The sequence below is a fragment of the Rana temporaria genome, chromosome 1, assembly GCF_905171775.1.
Source record: "Rana temporaria chromosome 1, aRanTem1.1, whole genome shotgun sequence".
Classification (NCBI taxonomy): Eukaryota; Metazoa; Chordata; class Amphibia; order Anura; family Ranidae; genus Rana; species Rana temporaria.
Window position 1 is genome coordinate 104,594,830 of NC_053489.1, and position 26,026 is coordinate 104,620,855.

The 26,026-nt window shown below is 41.2% G+C and overlaps 1 protein-coding gene across 2 annotated transcripts in view; it reads right to left on the bottom strand.

The window, feature by feature from the left end:
- Positions 1-2,351: 2,351 nt before the first annotated feature.
- The window catches only part of TMEM171 (transmembrane protein 171), a 36,422-nt gene continuing 12,747 nt past the window's right edge, over positions 2,352-26,026 (bottom strand). For both annotated transcript variants that reach the window (XM_040341453.1, XM_040341454.1), the window contains exons 3-4: positions 7,931-8,063; positions 2,352-3,214 (exon numbers count right to left, since the gene is read on the bottom strand). In XM_040341453.1, the coding sequence (XP_040197387.1) occupies positions 2,986-3,214; positions 7,931-8,063 (362 nt within the window). In that variant the 3' untranslated portion in view covers positions 2,352-2,985. The remainder of the gene's footprint in view (positions 3,215-7,930; positions 8,064-26,026) is intronic.

Below are 26,026 nucleotides of genomic sequence, written 5' to 3' on the forward strand. Positions count from 1 at the left end.
ATTGGCACTGGACAGCAAAATTAACTCTGATGGCTGTAATACATTATACTGCTGTAGACATTTAGGTCTCATGTACACTTCTGCTGGTAAACGCACATTTAGGAGTAGTTGGGCAGTTGCCCCCGAACTCTCCTCTATGTTATTTTATCAGTACATGTACACAGGGTCATTTCTAGGTAGTTGAGTTTTTTTGGAAAGTAAAAAAATATAAAAAATACATTGAGACATTTGAAACGCCAAAATGCCTGTAACAGCTTGTAAAATGCAGTAACTCATTTCATTTACAGACATTTTTCATTTTTGGCCATTTAAAAAAAAAAAAAAAAAAAAAAAAGTTATATAGCATGCACATCAGGATTTTTTCGTCCGGCATCTCAGAATCAACCGTCGAAAGGACCATACTAACAGTAAGGTTATCAGACATCATGAAAATTACCGTACAAATTTCAGAACGTCTGTATGGGGCTTTAGTCTGCCTGAAAACCAGACAGCTGAACCCAATCAGACCTCTTATGTGAAAAGGCACTTATGGGTAAACTTCAAGGAGACCTGTGCTGGAAATGCTACTTGCTTGATTGTCAGATTTTTTTTTTTATGCAACAATCATGAAGCATTCACTTGCTTCATGCTTTTATTAGGGTACAGGCTCAATACATTAAAATCAGCAATACTGTCTGGGAACTGGCATTGTCAAAAGATGGCAAGCAATGGCAGCCTCTAAAATGTAAAAGGACAATTGTGCACATATTGTTTGGCTGTCAGTTTGTGCAGCTCTCATGAGCTACAATGAAGCATTTCTATTGTATTAATGCAAGGGCTGTATACGCATTCACAGTTCACACAGAATACGATTTGGAAAAATATATACCGTATTTATCGGAGTATAACGCGCACTTTAACAAATAAAAAAACTGAAAAATTGGGCGTGCAAAATTAACAGAACCTTTACTTTCAGTGCAGCAAACTCTCTCCAGAAGTACAGTGAGGATCTCTGAATGATCCAATGTTGACCTAAATGACTAATGATGATAAATAGAATCCACCTGTGTGTAATCAAGTCTCCGTATAAATGCACCTGCACTGTGATAGTCTCAGAGGTCCTTTTAAAGCGCAGAGAGCATCATGAAGAACAAGGAACACACCAGGCAGGTCCAAGATACTGTTGGAGAAGTTTAAAGTCGGATTTGGATACAAAAAGATTTCCCAAGCTTTAAACATCCCAAAGGAGCACTGTGCAAGCAATACTATTGAAATGGGAGTATCAGACCACTGCAAATCTACGAAGACCTGGCCGTCCCTCTAAACTTTCAGCTCATACAAGGAGAAGACTGATCAGAGATGCAGCCAAGAGGCCCATGATCACTCTGGATGAACTGCAGAGATCTACAGCTGAGGTGGGAGACTCTGTCCATAGGACAACAATCATTCGTATACTGCACAAATCTGGCCTTTATGGAAGAGTGGCAAGAAGAAAGCCATTTCTTAAAGATATCCATAAAAAGTGTTGTTTTAAGTTTGCCACAAGCCACCTGGGAGACACACCAAACATGTGGAAGAAGGTGCTCTGGTCAGATGAAACCAAAATCGAACTTTTTGGCAACAATGCAAAACGTTATGTTTGGCGTAAAAGCAACACAGCTCATCACCCTGAACGCACCATCCCCACTGTCAAACATGGTGGTGGCAGCATCATGGTTTGGGCCTGCTTTTCTTCAACATGGACAGGGAAGATGGCTGGAGCCAAATACAACACCATTCTGGAAGAAAACCTGATGGAGTCTGCAAAAGACCTGAGACTGGGACGGAGATTTGTCTTCCAACAAGACAATGATCCAAAACATAAAGCACAATCTACAATGGAATGGTTCACAAATAAACATATCCAGCCAAGTCAAAGTCCAGACCTGAATCCAATCGAGAATCTGTGGAAAGAACTGAAAACTGCTGTTCACAAACGCTCTCCATCCAACCTCACTGAGCTCGAGCGGTTTTGCAAGGAGGAATGGGCAAAAATGTCAGTCTCTCGATGTGCAAAACTGATAGAGACATACCCCAAGCGACTTACAGCTGTAATAATTTTGCACGCCCAATTTTTCAGTTTTTTTATTTGTTAAAAAAGTTTGAAATATCCAATAAATTTCGTTCCACTTCATGATTGTGTCCCACTTGTTGATTCTTCAAAAAAAATTACAGTTTTATATCTTTAGGTTTGAAGCCTGAAAGGTGGTAAAAGGTCGCAAAGTTCATAACACACACACTTACAGAATCATCATAAAAATGCTAAAAGACAGGTAAACAGAACCTGAAAAAGAATGCACATTTGAAATAACTACAGCAGGTAATAAATACTATTTACGACACTGGTGTTTTTATCGTCCTGAAATGCTGAATGTTTCAGGATACAAGCAGATAGTCTGCAAGTCACACTGCAGGACTGGACATTTTTGGCTGACTCAGTGAGTGCTCCAATGTGAAAAAGAAAACCAGTTTGACAGGACATACATAGTATAAATCTCTATTGCACATAAATCTACTGCATAATTTTAAAAGTCAGAACACATTGGTGGATCACCAGAAGTGTTCTTAGAACAGATTTTGTGTAAGAAGCAGGTTAAAAGACAGGTCCACTTAATATAAACAAAAAATCATTTTAGTGAACAGCTAGTCCTCCTGATATTGGCTTTAAGGGGGGAGCTGGAAACACAAGTGCATAGATTTTACTTCCAGTCTTCACATCATACTAGAAACTGGCGAGTGCCTAAGCAAAATTTGATAGGCCTTATTATAGAGGTTCATAACCAAGATGTGGCACACAAGTCTGATTTCATCCTTAGGATTCCACTTCCTGTTACAACACAAGCATCCAAGAATGAGAAGTCTGGAGAAAGCCTTAATTTTAAAGAATATATTTAGATGGTCTTTACTATAAAAATATACTATGCATTTAAAAAAAAAAAAAAAAACATGGCCAAGTCTTTTTCCATTTCAGGGATTTGGGGGAGGAGGATTAGGGGCAGACTCCGCAGAGTCATTTAAAGTTGATGGCGATGATGTGGCTTCTGGATCAGGTAAAGCAGGATCCTTCTCTTCATATTTTGGTGGAGGGTCCGATGAAAAGTAAGGGTTAGTATAAGCCTCAGGGGGTTCACTTGGCAGTGAAATGGTGTATATACTTTCTTGGTCTCCAATGCTTCCTTGGCCAATATTACAAGACCTACAAAACATAAAAAAAGTAATAGAAGTAAACCTCTACAAAATAGAAAACTAAAATTTCAGGTGATATTAAATGCATCTCTTGTAAAAAGCACAGGCTGATAGATCTGATTTTGAAACTTTAGTGCAAACTCAGTCAGCAGGAAATGGACAGTGAAAGGTAAAGTGACGAGCGCAATGAATATGACTAAGTAATCAAAGTGTTAATCAGTGAACATTGATAATAAACTAAAATTGAAACAAAGTGCTAAAAAATATAAAAACATCAATAATGAATAAAAACGTTCAGCCAGCAAGTGGCCAGTGAAAAAAAAAAAAAAAAAAAAAGTGTGCACAAAAATAGCTGCAAAAGTCAGCAGGCAAACATAAATATGAAGCCTAAATCAGTCCTGGAATAATAGGCTAACAATACAGCCTTTATACGTGCATAAAAGTGTAGGAAGTTCCATAAAGACAAAAATAAATATAAACTTCTCCAATAGTGATAAACAAATGTTTAAAATCTTCTCATGTGGGTCTTCAAATAATGTGGGCTCACAATGCGCTTACCTTCCCAAGGTAGTAATCAAGCCTTGATTAAATGGATATCCACAAGGGGTGTTGTTGAATCTGCAACTAGCTGTGGATGTTCAGGGCGTCCTGTATAATCCAATGTTTGTAGGCTCCAGATTTCTATTTGGCAGCGGTGGTGCTCAGCATGGGGAAATAAAAAAGGTAGCTTCCCATAGTGTAGTAAACCAAGGCTAATTTATTGGTAAAAACGCTAACAAGTGCATTTTAAAAGATCAAATAAAACGAAACTAAGAAACAGCTGATGACAGCTTACTGATGTATTGCTTCAAAAATCAGTCCGTCCCTTACATGTTACACCACGTCACGTGGCTTCATCAGAGGAAGCCACGTGATGTGGTGTAACATGTAAGGGACGGACTGATTTTTGAAGCAATACATCAGTAAGCTGTCATCAGCTGTTTCTTAGTTTCGTTTTCTTTGATCTTTTAAAATGCACTTGTTAGCGTTTTTACCAATAAATTAGCCTTGGTTTACTACACTATGGGAAGCTACCTTTTTTATTTCCCCATGCTGAGCACCACCGCTGCCAAATAGAAATCTGGAGCCTACAAACATTGGATTATACAGGACGCCCTGAACATCCACAGCTAGTTGCAGATTCAACAACACCCCTTGTGGATATCCATTTAATCAAGGCTTGATTACTACCTTGGGAAGGTAAGCGCATTGTGAGCCCACATTATTTGAAGACCCACATGAGAAGATTTTAAACATTTGTTTATCACTATTGGAGAAGTTTATATTTATTTTTGTCTTTATGGAACTTCCTACACTTTTATGCACGTATAAAGGCTGTATTGTTAGCCTATTATTCCAGGACTGATTTAGGCTTCATATTTATGTTTGCCTGCTGACTTTTGCAGCTATTTTTGTGCACACTTTTTTTTTTTTTTTTTTTTCACTGGCCACTTGCTGGCTGAACGTTTTTATTCATTATTGATGTTTTTATATTTTTTAGCACTTTGTTTCAATTTTAGTTTATTATCAATGTTCACTGATTAACACTTTGATTACTTAGTCATATTCATTGCGCTCGTCACTTTACCTTTCACTATTTTATTGTATTTCTATTTGATATTTATACATTATTAGATTGAGCAGCATCATCACTTTTAGTTCATTACTATTATTTTACTTCACATCTTAAGCTTTACTAGGTAGGCGCAAGAGCACCCTCACTTTATCAGGAAATGGACAGTGCCATCTTCTCCAGGTTAAAATCATTATGTTATGGATTTATAGATGAATAATTAAAAGTAGTATGAAGCTGCAGGGCCATTACATGACATCCTATTTTTTTTCAAGCCTAAAAGGTTTCAAATGCAGTGACCAACTGGATCAGGACAAGGCATACCACTGACTGTATAGGTTTTAATACTACACTACAACCACTTATCCATTTATGCTGCATCATCCCCAAATGTTTCTAGCAGTCTTTAAAATGTAACGATCATCTGAGATGAGTCATGTGGCTGGGAAAGGGAGAAATTGTGATCATGTACCATCATTGCTCCAGTCTACTCACCTGAAGATGGTCAGAACAAGGCCAACTGCAAGTCAGATGCACTGGTCAATGACTTCCAATGATCCCAGAAATGTCTCAATAGCAAAATGCCACTGACACAAGTGCAAAGTCCACTGACAAGGGCCATAATAAATCCGCAGCACAAATGTGATGGCATGCCATACTGCTGAATAACTGATACTGAATCCTAAGAACGAGTACATATTCCTACTGTTCAAACTCAATCTTCAAAATTCTAATAAGCAACTCACAGTTAGTGTCGCTAACCAGAAATATGTACATTGACATGTCTAGGAGGAGCAGGATGGGAGGGGCAGACAGAGCGGCTATATAAGACGCATTGCTGCTGGAAAGGAGACCAGGTGGTCCAGTGTCAGAGGTATAGCAATAGCTTTTCTCCTGGCACTCAGTAAAAATATAAAAATAAATTGTAAAGATAAGTCCATGAGGTGGCATGCACCTTGTTGGACAAAGACAAGAAAGCTGGATTATGAATATTTATGTCCCTCCCTGGCCAACAAATATGAGATTTGATGGCAGTGTAACATGCTGGGGAAAAATACAACCATTTGGATCGACCTTGAAAAGGTATTTATACCCCACAGGCCATGGCCTGGGAAGGAGCTGTATCAGTATCACCATTAGGCCCATTATGCTTAGTTAACTAGACCTAGGTTTAGGTCTAAACTCTAAATCTTGCTCTGCATGGAAGGAGAGAAGCTGGTATACCAGGAAAGAAACGCTAACATTAGAGGGGTCCTGGAAAGCTGTGCGAATCTGGAGCCTTGTAGGAAGGCTGGTATCTCATCTGGGAGATAGCTTTATTCTTCTATCTGCTCATCAGCGAAGGTCCTGCAAGATACAGAATGCTGGTCAGAGCTAAAGGTTTCTGTTCTGTACTGATGCGAGAAGAGTCTTCAGTCTGTACGGTTCTTAGGGTATCTGGTGCCCTATCAATACCTTTCAATAAGATGCTGAATAAACTCCACCATTAGTGGCTGATGCCAAGTGTTTCATACACCCAGCACATACCGGGAACACAGCCTTCAGGTGAAATGCTTGCTTATTGTGTCACCTGGGAGACCTCCACCACAGTTTAGTGATGACAGCTTGGTCACATACAATACTATTAAGAAAAATTGCTGCAAGTGAGCAATCAAAGCTATAAAAAATTTAAATGTCTTTTACTTCAAATCTTAAGTCGGTCATGTGTTTCCTAAAAAGAGTATTTTAAAGTAAATTTACATTTGGAAGAAAGAATATCCAAATGTGGACAGAGTAGTAGACTGAGCTAGTTGAACACTTCTGAATAATTAGAATTTATAAACTACCAGCACTTAATGTAAAAAAATGTATGCAGTTTAGTTGACTAAATTAGCTTTATAAATCGATATATAAACAATATATAATATGTCTAGGTAATTAGGAGAGCATTGGTAATAGTGAATTTCAAGTAGGGGATGAATTGATTTCAATTTACAAATACTGTACTGGTGACCCTACAATAGGGATAAAAAATTTCCGCGGAAGGGAGTTTAACAAGACACGTGGCCACACATTAAAATTAGCAAAGAGGTTTAACCTTAAACCACGTAGTAAGTTCTTTACTAAAAGAGTGGCAAGGATGTGGAATTCCCTTCCACAGGGGGTGGATTAAGCAGGGAGCTATTAGATAAGCACCTGAACGACCACAACATACAGAGATATACAATGTAATATTGACATATAATCACACACATAGGTTGGACTTGTGTCTCTTTTCAACCTCACCTACTCTAACTATGTAACCCCCCACAATACACTTAAAAGGTTTGTTACAAAAAAAAGGGGGGGGGGGGAGAATATCCTGTTGCTTGTAAAGCATGTTATATAGAACAGTGCTTGTACTGTGCAATTTTGCCCTCTGTAACACCTGAAATACCTGGCTGATCCTGCCCTCTCCTCTGTAAACTGACCATGGTTTATCATGGCTGCTGAACACAAGACACCGTGGTCAGTTTACGTGCCTATGTCATCCGCAGCTCTGTCTACCCCTGTCCCCCCTGCCTGTCTGCTTGGTGTTAAGTGCCGTCCCCTCTCCTCCTCCTGAAATAACATTTTAAATCTTATATAATCCTGTGTGTTTGCTAATGATATGTGCTCCTGTCTCCATCTTTTTTTTTTTTTTAATGATGTCTATACCTGATTTTAGAGCGATCCTCACGTGACTGGCCAGCTCTCTTCTCCTTTCGTTCCGACCGACGTCAGCGGGGGAATCTCGGCCCCGCCCGCACTAGCTGTCAGGAGGTGAGAGGAGAGAGCCAACCAGTCACATGAATGCTCTGAAATCAGGTATAGCCAGCATTATTTTTTTATAAAACACAGAAGCACCCATCATTAGCGAACACACATGATTATATGAAGTTAAAGGAGTGGGTTAACAACCACTTTAGGAGCGCCAATATATAGAACACAATCCAACAGTCTTCAGGTTTAAAGCAAAAGGAAGTCCTTCTCAGAGGCAGAATACCAACTACACTCTGGAAACACAAAGGGTGGGCCTGGTATACATTACTTACTGTAGAGCAAGACTTTTTACCTCGATATGAGTTTACAAATACCCTGTATGCTGATGCTTACCTTATGTTAAAAATACTGTTATAAGAAGGTGGATTGTCACTCCTGGGTAAAGGAGTTCCTTGGCCAGTCCCCGATGATGAAGGATCAGCAAAATAGGGAGGTGGGGGTGGCGGGAAAATTATAATAGCATCACCTGAAAAGTAAGGAGGTGAAAAAAAGTTACAAAGTCTGACACATCTCCACTTGAGGCTAAAGAAAAAAAAATTTACACCATTAGGCAGCAATCCATACCAAGAACAAAATTAAAAGATTAAAGCTATGCTTATACAAATTACAAGAATTTTGAGCTTGCATAGTGCTGAACAACATGCGATAGACAAGTAGTGCTCATAATTACTATTAAAATTTTTCCCTTTCCTAAAGAAAAACTGCTCTAGGCTGAATGCATCAAGATAAAAAAAAACCTGACTTTACAATCACTTTAAATGCATATCCTCTAGAAATTGCTGCTCCATGCTTTCATTGCCGACCACGTCTGCAGGTATATGGACATGTACTCTATGGTGAACTGAATGATCAGCCAATCTGATCTGATTTAGACCTTCTTTGGAGAGAACCATGGGCTTAGGCCTTCGAACATGACTGAATGGCAGAACGTACTCTCATGTTGCCCCAGGATGCATCTAAACCCATGGGTCTGTTTGCTTAGTTATTACTGCTACCTAGATTTTTTTTCAAATCTCCTGATCCTTTATATTTTGCATACTGCTTTATTTTGAATCATTGCCAGATCTATCCTTTTGCGCCAATATACAATCAGATGTACAGTGCCTTGAAAAAGTATTCACACCCCTTGAAATTTTCCACATTTTGCCAAAAACATAAAATGTATTTTATTGGGATTTTATGTGATAGACCAAACACAAAGTGGCACATAATTGTGAAGTGGAAGGAAAAATGATAAATGGTTTTCAAAATATATTACAAATAAATATCTGAAAAGTGTGGCGTGTGCATCTGTATTCAGCCCCTTGTTGAAGAACCACCTTTCGCTGCAAGTCCTTTTGGGGAGGTTTTGCTTTGCACATCTAGAGTGACCTTTTGACCATTGCTCGTAACAAAATAGCTTAAGCTCTGCCAGATGGATGGAGAGTGCCTGAATAGCAATTTTCAAGTCTTGCCACAGATTTTCAATTGGATTTAGGTCTGGACTTTGACTGGGCCATTCTAACACATGAATATGATTTGACCCCAACCATTCCATTGTAGCTCTGCCTGTATATTTAGGGTCGTTGTCCTGCTGAAAGGTGAACCTCTGCCCCAGTGTCCTGTTTTTTGCAGACTCTAACAGGTTTTCTTCTAAGATTGCCCTGTATTTGGATCCATCCATCTTCCCATCAACTCTGACCAGCTTCCCTGTCCCTGCTGAAAAAAACATCCCAACAACATGATGCTGTCACCATCATGCTTCATGGTGGAAATGGTGTGTTCAGTCTTAGTTTTCCGCCACACATATAGCCAGATTCAGGTATAGTTACAACGGTGTATCAGTAGATACGCGGTCGTAACTCTGAATCCGCGCCGTCGTATATTTAAGCGTATGCTCAAACTGAGATACGCTTAAATATTGCTAAGATACGACCGGCGTAAGTCTCCTACGCCGTTGTATCTTAGCTGTCTATTTACGCTGGTCGCTAGGGGCGTGTACGCTGATTTACACCTACAATATGTGAATCAGCAAGATACGCCTATTCACGAACGTACGCACAGCCGTCACAGTAAAGATATGCCGTTTACGCAAGGCGTTTTCAGGCGTAAAGATAAACCACCAAAAAGATGGCACAGCCAAAGTTAAGTATGGACGTCGGACAGCCGTCAAATTTTTCACGTTTTCCCCTTTTTTTCGTAACTCGTCCGTGAATGGGGCTGGGCGCAATTTACGTTTATGTCGAAAGCATTGACTTTTTGCGACGTGATTTGGAGCATGCGCACTGGGATACGTCCACGGACGGCGCATCGAAGCGTCATTTACGTGAGGTCATGAATAATTTCCATAAAACACGCCCACCTCTTCCACATTTGAATTAGGCTGGCTTACGCCGGCCAATTTACGCTACGCCACCGCAACTTAAGGAGCAAGTGCTTTGTGAATACTGCACTTGCCTCTCTAACTTGCGGCGGCGTAATGTAAATAACATACATTACGCCCGCACAAAGTTAAGCCGCCGTACGTTAATCTACCTAAGAGCGTTTTTCTTTTAGGCCACAAAGTTCAATTTTGGTCTCATATGACCAGAGCACCTTCTTCCACATGTTTGCTGTGTCCCTCGCATGGCTTCTCGCAAACTGCAAATGGGACTTATGGCTTTCTTTCAACAATGGCTTTCTTCTTGCCACTCTTCCATAAAAAACTAATTTGTGGAGTGCACGACCCTTTGGAAAATAAAATTCTGATCACTTTTATTGCTGTCAAAAGGAATGTAAACATACCTTGTGACAGGAATAGGCAGTGACAAGTACTCTTTATGGAGGGAAAGGGGGGGGGGGGTCTATGAGACCCCAAATCCCTCCTTTGTACCGAAAAGCTTTCAAAAACGGCAAATATGTTTTGAATACTGTAATTCTTTTTACTTTGGCACCTTTAAGTCTTCTGTAAACCGAAAGTGATGTCAGGACGCATTGGTTGTTATCCTAAGAAAGCCAACCGCCGGCTCAAAAAAACGGTACTGGGGTGATGCCTGCAGCTGCAAGCATCACCCCGTAAAGGTCAGCGTGAAGGGATTAAAAAGTCTGTGGGCCAGGTCCACGTGAATTCATCACGTGCACGGATTTTGCGGCAACTCGCAGGTTGCCTACCCGTGGGCCATAGGTTGCTGACCCCTGCCCTATATAGATCTTTAGTGAGACCACATTTAGAATACTGTGTCCAGTTCTGGAGACCTCACTTACACAAAGATACTGACAAGATAGAACAAATTCAGAGACATGCAACAAAAATTATGAACTGTCTGAGGGACAAAAAATATCATCACGGAGGAGTGGAAGAGAACTCCAGTGGCAACCCTTTAAGCTCTGGTGAATGCCATGCCCAAGAGGGTTAAGGCAGCACTGGAATATAATGGTGGCCACACAAAATATTGACACTTTGGGCCCAATTTGGACATTTTCACTTAGGGGTGTACTCACTTTTGTTGCCAGTGGTTTAGACCTTAAAAGTCCAAGTTCCGTAAGTCTGGAGCTGTGTTTACACTTAGAACTCCACTGGAACTTCCAGATCCGTTCCTGTTCCTTGAAGTATCACCTATTCAGATACCAAACTGGCTATTCCCTATGACCTATATGGGGAATGGAAGTAGACCCCCAACAAGGTCAGGACAAAGACAAAGACAGGACCCACAGACTCATACTCAGGAGGATACTAGCAGACAAGGTGATCCGGTAAATGGACAAGTAGAGTAAAGGTACTGACCTTCAGGAAGAGAAGGGGGGACAACGTACAGAGGGGGTGGAAAAAGTTGATGAGAAGAGGAGGCATACATGGGCCAGTTGGAAAACGGAGGATCGGGGCTAAAGTCCCCCGCACCCCACTTTTTTTTTTTTTCTCTCTGCCTCTCCCCGGAAGAACCCTATGCATGGCCCCGACCCTCGACCTTCATGGCCCCCCTTTTTTTTTCATGGGGGCGGAGCCTTACATGTGTGTGTATATATATGTACCCACAGGGTTTTTGTGGTTTTTTTTCTTTTTGTCACTCTCGGTGGGGGGGGGGGGGGTGAAGTGGGACTGGATGATGAGTTGAAAAAAAAAGGGGTCCTCCCCCTAACACCTTGAAGGAGAATCACCGAGATGGACAAGAGAATGGACTTAAAATTAAAAAACAATAAACTAGGGAAGTAAATAAATAACTTGAGGGGTAAATAAGTAGAGGACGGCTGCTGGTAAAATTGAGTGAATAAGGGGTAGAATAAAGAGGGCCTACCAAGAGGAAGTAAAAGTGGGACTGGGGTGGTGATTGGAGAGGGAGGAACATAGAGGGTTTTTTTTTTCTCTCTCTTTTTTTTTCTCCCCTTTTTTTTTTTTGGCACTGGTTATAGTAGCAGGGTTAGTAATAAGATAATTATAATGGAACTAAGCACCAACAATACACCTATATACACTTTAATATTAATATTAAGTCGCAAGTGCACACAGCACTCAATGCACAACACAACGCACAATAACACACATTATAAACACCAACAGGTCACAACAAGGGCACAATAGGCCATAACAGGCCGTAAAAAGGTTTAAGATGGGGGGTCTGACTATGGGGTTAACTGCGGGGACACACCCCCCTTTTTTTTTCCCCCCCTCACACTTGCACTAATTATGTATTATACAAGAACACCACAACACAAAAATGGACACGCTGGAACCGGGGGGCCGCAAAGGAGGGCTAAGGGATTGCGGCTCCTATAGGGGGCACATCACAATTCCTCTAGAATAGTTCCTCTCTCTCCATCTCTCTCTTCTCTTTTTTTTTGTGGTAAATGTAGGTGTGTAGGTACATGCGTAAATGTGGGCATGTATATTCATAATCTCCGATGAGCTACCACTTGTTATAACCACATAGAAGTTAAGGACATGCAGTGATGAAGTAAAGCACCCTTCCCTCCCCCCTTTCCTTTGTTTTTTTTTTTCTTCTTCATACCACCCCACTGGTACTCCCCCCTTGGCCGGGAAGGGAGAGGGGGAGGAGGGGAGAGGTCGGGGCATGTATATGAGCGAATACCAATATATGTAATATATGTAATTTATGTAAATTCAAACCTATCTATATATGTAAGTAAAATGTATAAATGTACTGGTAAGGGGGAAGAGGTAGCATCTTTTTCTAATTAGTACCCTCAGAATAAGGGTACGCGACCTGGCCCCTCAGTACTATCTCCTCATATGAAATGAGAAATATAGAGTAACACAGTGTAACACAGTGCACTATTGGGCCTTTATGGCCCTCTCCCAAGGAGCCTAGATGGGTACCACAGAGAGGCCAGGAGCTCCAAGCTTCTTCTTTTTTTTTTTTCCTTTCTATTAGGCTTGTTTTAACTGGGGTTTCTCCTCTTCTTCTTAGAATCGGAGGAACCGCTATCTCTTGCTGGATTCTTATTTTTTTTTACTTAACTTTTTTATCTCTCCGTCCCCAGGGAAGAACCTCTGCATATATCCATACCCAGAGGTTTACATAATTGTGTATTTTTCTATGGAGCAAACAGGCTCCCTGAAGGAGAAGGGATGTAGGGAGGTATAGGACCCACCTGGGGGTACACGCCCCTAACCATAGGCCGACGCTCAAATACCGTGGATACTGTGAGTGTTTATTAGCAGATTGCTAAGAGTAGTACTAGTTTTTTTTTTTTTTTGTTTTTTTGTTTAATTTTTTTTTTTCTCTCTTTTTGTGTTTTCTCTCCCCTTGTCCTACCTCCCACTGCCCCTGTCCTCCCTAACACGAAGGAATAAAGGGAAGTGAGATGGAGGTCTTAAATATATTGTCCCTGAACGCAAAAGGACTGAACTCACCAGAAAAAAAGAAGGGTCCTTATGCACGATCTGCAAAGACTAGGAGTAGACGTGGCATATATACAGGAAACCCACTTTAGAGAAGATAAAGCCCCGGTCTTAAAGAATAGGCTATACCCAACCGCATATCACGCAACAAATCAAGAGTCAAAGTCAAAAGGGGTGTCTATTCTGATAGGAGGGAGAATTAAGTGGACACACGTGGACTCGATGAGACACGAAAGGGAGATACTTATTCGTAAAAGGCAAAATAGGAGGAATCGGGGTAACGTTTGCCAACGTATACGCACCAAATGAACAACAGGAAACCTTCCTGAGGAAAACGATTAAACGCCTACAAGACTTTACAGAAGGTCACTTGATACTGGGTGGGGATCTGAATATTCCGTTGGATCCCAAAATGGATACATCAACGGGAAAGTCATCCATCTCTTGTGGGGTTAGAAATCGTATCACTCAAATCCTATTTAAAAATCAGTTGTCTGATATATGGAGACTGATACATAATAAAGAAAAAGACTACACATTTTATTCTATACCACACAAAACTTACTCTCGAATAGATCTTTTCCTAATCCCACATGCCCAACTACACTCAGTACGATCGGCTAAAATAGGATCCATTACGTGGTCAGATCATGCCCCGATATTTTTGGAATATGAGATACAAGATTTTAGACAGACTAGACCCAACCAGTGGAGACTAAATGAAAGCTTACTGCAAGACAAAAATACTTTAGAAGAGGTAACCAAAGAGCTAGAATTTTACTTCAGCACCAATGATACCCCAGAGTGCGATCCCGGAATTATCTGGGAAGCACACAAGGCGGTCATCAGAGGGGTGCTAATTAAACATGGGTCTAGAATAAAAAGAGAACGAACGGAAAAACTAAAAAAGCTAATGGAGGAGCTAGCCAAGTTAGAGAGTAGGCATAAGCAAACAGGATCCATAACAGGAGAGGAAGAGGTGGTTAGGAAAAGAAGGGAAATTACAGATCTTTTGTACTACAAAGCACAAGCAGCAATACAGAGGTGTAAAAAGTTTGCATATGAGTCAGGAGATAAGTGCGGGAAGGGATTGGCTAGATTATTATGCGAGCAGAAAACGAGTAACTATATTCCGTGCATTAAATCATCAAAGAAACAGAAGGTTTTTAAACCAAAGGATATAGCGAAAGAGTTCCAAGAATATTATTGCTCTCTCTATAACATACAAAGTAAACCCTCGAACAAAGGAAAGATCGATCAGTATCTTATGGAATCAGCAATACCAAAATTATTGGAAGCAGATAAAGAGAAGTTAGATACCCCCATTGCAGAAGAGGAAATTAAAGCGGCAGTTAACTCAATGAAACGGGGGAAAGCGCCAGGGCCCGACGGGTATACGGGTCAATATTACAAAACCTTACTCTCCCCGCTATTGAAATATATGACTAAATTTTACAACGCTTTAGGGACATCGGCTAGTTTTACAAAGGAAACTTTATTGGCCTATATTTCGGTGATACCGAAAGAGGGGAAAGATTTGAGCCTATGCGGAAGTTATAGGCCGATTTCCCTGCTGAATTCGGATGTAAAGATCTTTGCTAAGGTTCTGGCAAACAGGATACAACAACATATCCCAGACCTGATACATCTGGACCAGGTGGGGTTCGTGCCCACGCGGGAAGCACGCGATAACACGATAAAAGTCATCAACCTGGTACAGATCGTAAATACAACACAGACACAATGTGTACTATTAAATACAGACGCAGAGAAGGCCTTCGACAGGGTGAATTGGAGCTATATGAGGGCAGTCTTACAACATGGAGGCTTTGGAGATAAAATAATAAAATGGATACTGTCTATGTACTCAGGCTTAACGGCCCAAGTACGGGCTAACGGAATACTATCAGAGCCTTTTCAGATCCTGAACGGTACAAGACAGGGGTGCCCCCTGTCTCCGCTCCTCTTCGCCCTGTCGCTAGAGCCCTTCCTATGTACCGTGCATTTAAATAAAAATATATCAGGAGTACACATAGGAAAGAATCACTGCAAAATAAGTGCCTACGCAGATGACATGTTGTTTACACTCACCAAACCATTGATCTCTATTCCGAATTTAATGAGGGAATTCGAGAAATATGGCTCTCTCTCGAATTTAAGCATCAACTTTAATAAATCAGAAGCATTGGGAATTGGTGTCCCACAAACACTAATAACCCATTTAAAACAAAAATGTAAGTTTAGATGGGCAGAAAGAGCACTAACATATCTTGGTATACAATTAACAGGGAGAGTAGACAAGATTTTCGACTTAAACTTTCCCCCGCTACTTCAGAAGGTGAAGATACTATTGGATAAGTGGAACCAGGGGTATCACACCTGGCTAGGCCGATGTAATGTGATTAAGATGAGTATACTCCCAAAAATTCTCTACTTATTGCAAACATTACCAATTCATATCCCAGGGCAGTTTTTTAAACAATGCCAGAGTCATCTTTGAGTTTATATGGGCACATAAAAACCCCAGAATACAAAGAAAACAACTAATGTATACAAAACAACAGGGAGGACTGGGGGTGCCAGATATACGGAAGTACTACTACGCCGTCCACCTGAACAGGTTAATTGATTGGAACAGGCATTCAGATACCAAACTCTGGGTACAAATTGAACAGTCCCAATCTAAAACGCCATTAGAAAGGGCATCATGGTGGTATGTTTCACTACCTAAAGAAATTAACAAAAACCCGATACTGGGAAACAGTGAAGACATGTGTAATAGCTTTTTCCATGATGGGGATGGACCCCAGGACATCCCCACTATACCCAATACTGGGAAACCCCCTTTTTCCCCCGGGAGACGAGGACGGAGCCTTTCGGCAACTAAGGGAGGCGGGTTGTAGACAGGTACAGAACTATATACGAAGGGGAAGATGGCTAACAATAACTGAACTGATGGAGCAAGAGGGGGGTTTCTGTTTAAAGTTCTGGAATGCACTCCAGCTAGTTCACTTCCTGAACACACTACCAAATCCGGGGGTTTTTGAAAGACCAATCATGAGTTTTGAGAAAATGTGCAATGAGAGGGGAATATTACAACACACTCTCTCAAAAAGCTATGATATATTGGCACAGTCAGGGAATCACCCTTTGAAGTGTGTTCAGGTCTGGGAACAGGAACTAAAAAAGGTATTTAGTATGGAACAGCGACAATGCATGTACAAACGAACGTATAAAACATCAATATGCGCAAGGACACAGGAGACAAATTATAAGATCTTCGCGAGGTGGTACAGGACACCGGAGAGATTAAACAAAATGTTCCCAGAGGTGTCAGATGAATGCTGGAGGTGCCAGGGTAGTAGAGGGACGATGCTACACATTCTGGGACTGTCCTCTGCTAAAGAGTTATTGGCTGGAGATTAAAAGGATACTTCAGATATGCTCAGAGTATGAGATACCGGAAGATCCAGAATTTTACCTCTTACACGTGAATCGAATTCAAGAGAAAGTATACAGGGAGACAAGCCTAGGTCATCTATTAGATGCGGCGAAAGCGTGCATAACAAAGAATTGGAAGTCACCAACCCCACCCACAATAGAGATGTGGATAAACAAAGTAAAAGAAATCAGTAAATTAGAAGAACTAGTACAAACAGCACAACAGCGAAAACAGCGAAAGGAAAGATACTTAAAGCGGGGGTTCACCCTTAGAGGGCACTTTTCCCCCTTAGATTCCTGCTCGTTATTACTAGGGGAATCGGCTATTTATTTTAAAATATGTGCAGTACTTACCCGTTTACGAGACGCATCCTCTCCGTCGCTTCCGGGTATGGGCTTCGGGAATGGGCGTTCCTTCTTGATTGACAGGTTTCCGAGAGGCTTCCGACGGTCGCATCCATCGCGTCACGATTTTCCGAAAGAAGCCGAACGTCGGTGCGCAGGCGCAGTATAGAGCCGCACCGACGTTCGGCTTCTTTCGGCTACGAGTGACGCGATGGATGCGACCGTCGGAAGCCTCTCGGAAGGCTGTCACTCAAGAAGGAACGCCCGCTCCCGAAGACCCATACCCGGAAGCGGCGGAAGAAGATGCAGCTCGAAAACGGGTAAGTACTGCACATATTTTAATATAAACAGCCGATTCCCCTAGACCGAACGAGCAGGAAGCTAAGGGGAGATTTTTTTTTTTTTTTAAATGGGTGAACTCCCGCTTTAAGAATATGGTCCTCCTGGAAATCCTTCCTGGATTTAAGGGATGGAGGGGGAGAGGGTGGGAGTGCGGGATAACGGAGAGAGCTTAGATGGAAAAATTTTTTTTTTTTTTTTTTCTGAACTCCCTTTTTTTTCTTTTTTTTCTAAATTTCTATTATTTATTTATTTGTTATGGTTTTTTTTTTTCCCCTTTTTCCCTTTTTTTCTCTTATATGGGTAGTAGTGCCTAGGACCGCACTTACAGGTTAGAGGGGACGCATAACAGGATGCAGATGCATGCATAGTGGATTTATTTGAATTGTATATATACTGAGTTGCGCACCATAATAGCATCATAACAGTAATAAGCACTATTACGATTGTACAATGTATTATTAATTTATATTTAAATAAAAATGGAGGTTTAAATCTAAAAAAAAAAAAAAGTCCAAGTTCACCTTTTTTTTCTAAATTCCAGCTCCCCTATGTACCAATATATCATTTATGTACCTTTTTTGCAAAAATAACAAAGCGTTCCATAAAATCTACAGACACATACCTTCCTTACTGTCCTACATCCATGATTCAAAATGTATGGTCATGACACAGAAAGGAGTTGACCAGCTGATCTCATTAGCACACACCCTGCATCATCCATCCACCCCCCCCATTCCTAGCTGCAATCAGTGATCACCCTTCTTACTAAATACACAATATACAATCAGATTGGATAGTGTATGGCCATCTTTATACAAGTAAATAAGAGGAAGTGGACAGAAACACACAGCTGTCAAGCCCCATTCACATCTCTGCATAGTGGGAACTCGCATTTCCACATGCATTTTTTTCTAGCAAAGTTGAGAGGCGTTTGGAGCATTTTCGCTCATCGCACATTGGGCAGCCCATCCACCTGAATTGGCTGCCCTACACACAGTAATTGCCCCAAAGAAACTTCAGATTCCTCCGTTAATCCCCGCTGAGCTGTTGGCTGACAGGGCGGTCCCCGCGCACTGTGCAGAGACCGCCCTGTCTCTCCTCCGCTCTCCCCTATGGGGAATCGGATGAATACGGACCGTGTGTCCGTATCCATCCGATCCGTTCCGCCAGACGGAAGAAAAATAGGGTTTTCTTCCGTCTGAAAAAGCGGAACTTTGCGGACGCGGATCGTTGCATCATCCGCTAACGTCTGCAATCCCATAGGGATACATTCCAAGTCCGTAAACGGACTTGTAATAAACAGTCCATTCGTCCGCCCGTGTGAAAGGGCCCTAAGACCCCATTCACACCTGAGTGTTTTGTAGCTTGAAGCTACAAAACGCTGGGGGGGGGGGGGGGGGGAATCTATTATTCTCTATGGAGATGGTTCAGATTTCAACTTCAAAACGCCTGAAGCTCAAACAAGTTCCGGGACTTTAAGGCAGATTTGGGCGGTTTTCTGCTTTTTACATTGGTGACCCTTTGACCTGTACAAAAATGCGGCAAAACATCGCTGTAAAATTGGTCTTAGGAGCAGTTGGGTGTTTTTTTTCAGCTGCCCCTGAATCCTCCTCTATGTTATCTTATCAGTACATGTACACATTTAAAAAAAACACACTTCTAAAAACGCGGCAACACAGAAGTTTTTAAATGTGGGTTACCATCTCTCAAGTTAAATCGTTCAGGAGAGGTTTTTAAACGTCCCGTGTAGCCTTAAAGTGGATGTAAACCCACTCTCATCCTTTCTAAACTACTGCCATAGGGCTGATCTATAAGGATATAGATGCCTCCTGCATGTATCCTTACCTGTCAAATGTCTCCTCTCCGTCTGTTATAAGAACTGAAAAACTGCAGATTCTGTGGGTGGGTCTGTTGTCTGGAGCTCGGTGGGTGGAGTCGTGATGTCAGTAGACTCCCCGCCCACCTCTACACTCCCCTTACACTAAATTCTGCCATGATCACCAACATCGAGTCGAAATCCAGAAAAGTAACCACATGACTTCAGAAAAGGAGTGGGGGTGGGAATTAAAAAAAAATGCCCGTCTCAGGCTAGTGCATGAGATATGTAAATAACCTGTCGCTCACAGAAAGGGGGAAGAACGGGCAAAAGTTTTCTCCCGTTTGTCAGTTTATCTCACTGAAAAAAGAAAAGAGGATTGCTCAGAGCTGGATTAACTCTTTGTGGCAAGACTGGACACAGGTCATAGGAAATCGTATTCTCTACATTGGGACAGCAAAAAAAAAAAAGGGCTTGGTGGATTTTAACCCCTTAAGTACCGTCGCACGACTATTTACGTTGGCAGGATGTGCTCCGTGACCTGATCGCCGCCGGTGTCCCGCGATCGGGTCACAGAGAGGAAGAACGGGGAGAGGCAAGTGTAAACAAACCTCTCCCCATGTTTCCTAGTGAGCCTGTCACTGATTGCCTGTTCCCTGCCATAGGGAACGATCAGTGACATCACACGCCCAGCCACACCCCCTACAGTAAGAAACACAAATTAAGTCACTTAACCCCTTTAGCGCCCCCTACAGGTTAACCCCTTCACTGCTAGGGTCATTTTCACAGTAATAAGTGCATTTTTATAGCACTTTTCGCTGTGAAAATGACAATGGTCCCAAAAATGTGTCAAAAGTGTCCGCCATCATGTCGCAGTCACGAAAAAAAAAAAAAATATCACTGATCGCTGCCATTACTAGTAAAAAAAATATTTTGGGGATATTATAGCAAAAAAATATTGATTTTTTTTTAAATTGTCGCTCTATTTTTGTTTATAGTGCAAAAAAAAAAAAAACGCAGAGGTGATCAAATACCAGCAAAAGAAAGCTATTTGTGGCAAAAAAGGACGTCAATTTTGTTTGGGAGCCACATCGCATGACCGCACAGTTGTCAGTTAAAGCGACACAGTGACGAATCGCAAAAAGGGGCCTGGTCCTTTACCTGCATAATGGTCGGGGGCTTAAGTGGTTAAGGAGATTCTCCCTCTCCATTTGTCCTGTTTATCATTGAAAGTAAAAAAAATGCAAATTTTGGATTGTCCCCAGAAAATTAATAGGAGGGGGAAATCTTCCAACAGGGACACTAGTTCTGGGGACCCCAAGATCACCAAAGAATTCCCTTCATTTGCAGGGATTTCCCCTAACATCAAGTTTGGCTATGGAGCATGAAGTGAAGGGAAATTTCTACAATGGGACACAGAAGAGAAAAAGAAAAAAAATATCTGACGGGTTATATAAAAAAAAAAAATAAAAAAAAAAAAGGTTTTGCCTATAGTTCTACTTTAGGCTCCATTCACACTTGTGTGACTTGTCATGCTACTTTGGACATCAAAGTTGCATGACAAGTCATTCCCAGTGTTTGCCAATCATAACCATTCATTTATGGGTGACTTAAAGTTGCAGCGAGTTCAAAGTAGGGGCCAAAGACTTCAATGTTAAAGTTGTTATATGCCAAAAAAAATAAAAATAAATAAACACCCTGTAAAGCAAAAAAGGCATAATGAACTAGTATGCACCGCAAACTAGCTCATTATGAAATACTTTCCTTAGAACGAAGCTCCCACAGGCCACCCTTGCACCGCTGAGGGAGCGGACGTAAAATTTACCAAGTGGACAATACAACCGCTTTAACTCTCAGAAGTAGCCTGAAAGTCATACCTAAAGGTTATACAATGCAACTTGGTCCTTTTTCTACTGGTCACTTTCTGTTTCTATTGCGGTTTTGGTTTTCAAATTTATAAAACACGTAACATGGTTGGAAATCGGTGGCGATTTTTTTTTTGGGGTGGGGGGGGTTAGGGGGTAGGATAAATGATAAGCTACTGATATGATAACTGTAGATTTTTCCCTGCAATGTTCAAGTTTAATATATAAATGATGGTACATAAGAATGTAAAATGTTGTATGGAATACTGTGAATAATAATAAAAATTTTTGATTATAAAAAAAAAAAAAAAAAATCGGTGGCGTTTGTTTGAATAGGGATATCATTCTAGTACACCTAGGGCATTGTGTGCATTAAATATCAGAATTAGTTAAATTTCAACCCTTGTTTGACAAACAATATAGAAGAGAATTCACACTTTCCAGGATATGCCTAGAACAAACAGGTGAGAACAGGCTAAAAGGCTTTGGTGGATTTAAAGTAAAGCCGCCCTTCCATGAACACTGTACAACCATAAACAATGTAAATATAGAATTTTTTTTATACACACACACACACACACACACACACACACACACACACACACACACACACACCTATATAAAACTGTGTTAAATATGAAAAAGGGAGATCGCCTTATTTCACAGCACAAAGCTGATTTTAATTACACCTGCCAAACTAAAAAGGCAACCTGTCACAATAAAAATATATATATATATATATATATATATATAATTTATTTGATTTTGCAACGAGTGTCATCCTCATCTCTCTAGTTTATGAACAAATACGTAGGTTGGAATTCTTCTCTAGCTGCCCACAATGATGCAAGGATGAGGATGACCTCCCAGAAACCATCCATCCTGAAAAACAATTTCCAAGTGCCAGCGTTAAAGTGGTTATATAGTCTATTTTTTTATTTTTACCTACAGTATAAAAAGGCTTATCTGTACGTAAAGAGTATCTCCTAAACCTGTACGGTTTAGGAGATATTCCCCTTGCAATGAGCCGCTGACTTCAGCGGCGTATTCGCATCAGGGATTGACTAAAAGCCCGGCAGACATCGGACCTTGCCAGAAAGAAGTCTCCTGTGCGCATGCACAGTGCACAGGAGTGACGACATCGCAGCTCCAGCCACTCACAGCGCTGGAGCCGGGATACCCGTAAGACACGCCGAGTCAAAATGTCAGTTGCCTTGGCATGGACCAGGTGAGATACCGACGCCTCGTTCTAAGGTAAGTATTTCGTAATGAGCTAGAATGCGGTGCATACTAGCTCATTATGCTTTTGCCTTGCAAGTGTACCAAAAAAAAAAAAAGTGTCAGCAGGTATACAACCGCTTTAAGGCCTTGTTCATACCTATGCATTTTTAGTGCCATTTGCACTACAGAATATGTTCCATAGGAAACCATGTTAAAGTGGATGTAAACCCACTGTCATCCTTTCTAAACTACTGCCATAGTGCTGATCTATAAGGATATAGATGCCTCCTGCATGTATCCTCATTCCTCACCTGTCAAATATCTCCCCTCGGTCTGTTATAAGAACTGAAAAACTGCAGATTCTGTGGGTGGATCTGTTGTCTGGAGCTTAGTGGGTGGAGTCGTGATGTCAGTAGACTCCCCGCCCTCCTCTACACTCCCCTTGTCAACGTGCATTTTTTCCTATGTATTCCTTACACTAAATTCTGCTATGACCACTAACATCCAGTCAAAATCCAGAAAAGTAACCACATGACTTCAGAAAAGTAGTGGGGTGGGAATTAAAAAATAATGCCCGTCTCCAGGCTAGTGCACGAAATATGTAAATAACCTGTCACTCACAGCAAGGGGGCGGAACGGACTAAGGTTTTTCTTTGTAAGTCCGTTTTATCTCACTGAACAATAAAATAGGATTGCTCAGAGCTGGCTTAACTCTGTGTGGCAAGACTGGGCACAGATGATATCTTATACTGTACATTGTGACATAAAAAAAACAAAAAAACAAACGGGTTTACATACACTTTAAATGGACTGTAGTGTATTTCTGCAAATTGCAAAAAGCATTACAAATACATAGATGTGAACCAGGCCTAAGATTATATCCCAACAGGTTCTCCTTTCTACAATGTACAACCTCCACATCAACTGACGTGTGAAGCCTGAAAAAGGACTAGTAGATGGAGGCTAAACCAATGCCCCAGAACACAAGGTTACAGAGCACGTTTGGACTACAGAGTGGCCCTGCCAAACCTAGACTGAATCATGTTAAATCAGGGCTTGACAAATTTGTTTGGAATCTAGGAGCCAGCAACGCGCCCTGTCCCGCCAAGCTCGCGTGCAGAAGCGAACACATATACGTGAGTAGCGCCCGCACATGAAAATGGTGTTCAACCCACACGTGAGGCATTGCTGCGATTGGTAGAGTGAAAGCAATAATTCTAGCCCTAGACCTCCTCTAACTCAAAACATGCAACCTGCAGGATTTTTTAAACAATGGATATTTTAAAAGGGTAAAAGTTTGTCGCCATTCCACGAGCGGACGCAATTTTGACATGTTGGGTATCAATTTACTTGGCGTAACATTATCTTTCACAATATATATATATAAAAAATAAAACTGTATTAACTTTACTGTTGTCTTATTTTTTTTTATTAAAAAAAAAAGTATTTTTTCCCCAAAAAAGTGCGCTTGTAAGACCACTGCGCAAATACGGTGTGACAGTAAGTATTGCAACGACCGCCATTTTATTCTCTAGGGTGTTAGAATAAAAAATATATATAATGTTTGGGGGTTCTAAGTAAAGGGAAGGAGATGGGCGGGCAGTTAAAAACAGGCAGGGGAAGCCCCATTAGCATAGCTGGTTGTCTTGTCATACCAACAGCCACTACAAGAGGGCGCCAGATTCCAGAAGGAAGCATAGAACTGCAGAAGGCCGCAAAGCCGTGCCCTCAATTACCGCCCGGCGAGGCCCAACGCGATCGCGCTGGAGGGGAGCGCACGGACACAGGATACCCCAGCTGTGCCGCCCCAGGTGCCAGGTCACTAATTCACTGCCCCCCAGCAGTAATTTTTTCTCTAGTCGCTAATTCTAGTCGCAAATGCCGACGCCTGGGGTTTGTCGAGCCCTGTGTTAAATTGTAAGAGAATAACAACATTTTGAAGATTTTTATGTAATCAGAAGGCAAGGTCAGTTTTTAAAAAGGATCTGCATTGAGTTTGTGGATTTCCTCTAGGTACGGTAAAACCTTGGTTTGAGAGCATTTTGCAAGACAAGCAAGAATTTGTAATTCATTTTGACTTTATATACAAGCGATGTCTTGATATACAAGTAGCGTCACGCCACAACTGAGTATAAAAGAGAAAAGAGGTGCCTCTCAGTGTAGCAACATGGTTACATTTAATCATCAACCATGCGAGTTGCTAAAACAGGCACATCCAAGTATGCAAGCATCCGGGATAAAGCTGTCCACATAGACTGTCCTCATCGCCGTCGTCCCTTTCACGCTGCGCTCCACGAGCTGTTCGATCGCTCTACTGCAGGGTAGTCTTCCCAGTCACGATTGCACTTACAGAGGTGAGAGCCGGCAGTATGGTGGATGGTCTGAACAGCTTTACCCCGGATGCATGGAAGATTAAATGGGCCTCTTTAAATCCTCAACCATGAGAGTTGCTAAATGTTGTACCTTCATTAAATGTAACCCATATTGCTACACTTAGAGGCACCTCTCTTTTACACTCTGTAGCTCCTGCTGGATTTTGCTTTAACCACTTGCCCACCGGGTTAATTCTGGCACTTCTCTCCTTCATGTGAAAATCACAATTTTTTTGCTAGAAAATTAATCAGAACCCCCAAACATTATATATTTTTTTTTAGCAGACATCCTAGGGAATAAAATGGCAGTCATTGCAATACTTTTTGTCACACCGTATTTGCGCAGCGGTCTTACAAGCGCACTTTTTTTGGATAAAAATCACTTTTTTGAATTAAAAAATAAAACAATACATTTTGCCCAATTTTTTTATATATTGTGAAAGATAATGTTACGCCGAGTAAAATGATACCCAACATGTCACGCTTAAAAATTGCGCCCGCTCGTGGCATGGCGTCAAACTTTTACCCTTAAAAATCTCGATAGGCGACGTTTAAAAAATTCTACAGGTTGCATTTTTTGAGTTGCAAGCCCCATACACACTATCAGTTTTCCTGACAGTTTTCTCTTCAGGTTTACCAAAACCATCTAATATGAGGTAAAACCTCAAGAGTTTCAATTTGTATGCAACCAGGCAGGCCCTTGCACTACATGGTTTTGGTAAACCTGAAGAGAAAACTGACAGGAAAACTGATAGTGTGTATGGGGCTGCAGAGTAGGTCTAGGGCTAGAATTATTGCTCTCACTCTAACGATCGCGGCGATACCTCACTTGTGTGGTTTGAATACCGTTTTCATATGCGGGCGCTACTCGCGTATGCGTTTGCTTCTGCGCGCGAGCTCGTCGGGATGGGGCGCTTTAAAAAAATTTTTTGGGGTTTTCTTATTTATTTTTATTTAGTTTTATAATTTTTTACACTGAAATAAAAAAAAATAAAAAAAATTGATCACTTTTATTCCTATTACAAGTAATGTAAACATCCCTTGTAATAGAAAAAAGCATGACAGGTCCTCTTAAATATGAGATCTGGGGTCAAAAAGACCTCAGATCTCATAATTAGACTTAAATGCAAAAAAAAAAAATGTTTCTTTAAGAGGCTGGGCGGGACTGACGTTTTGACGTCACTTCCGCCCAGCAGAGCTATGAGGACGGGT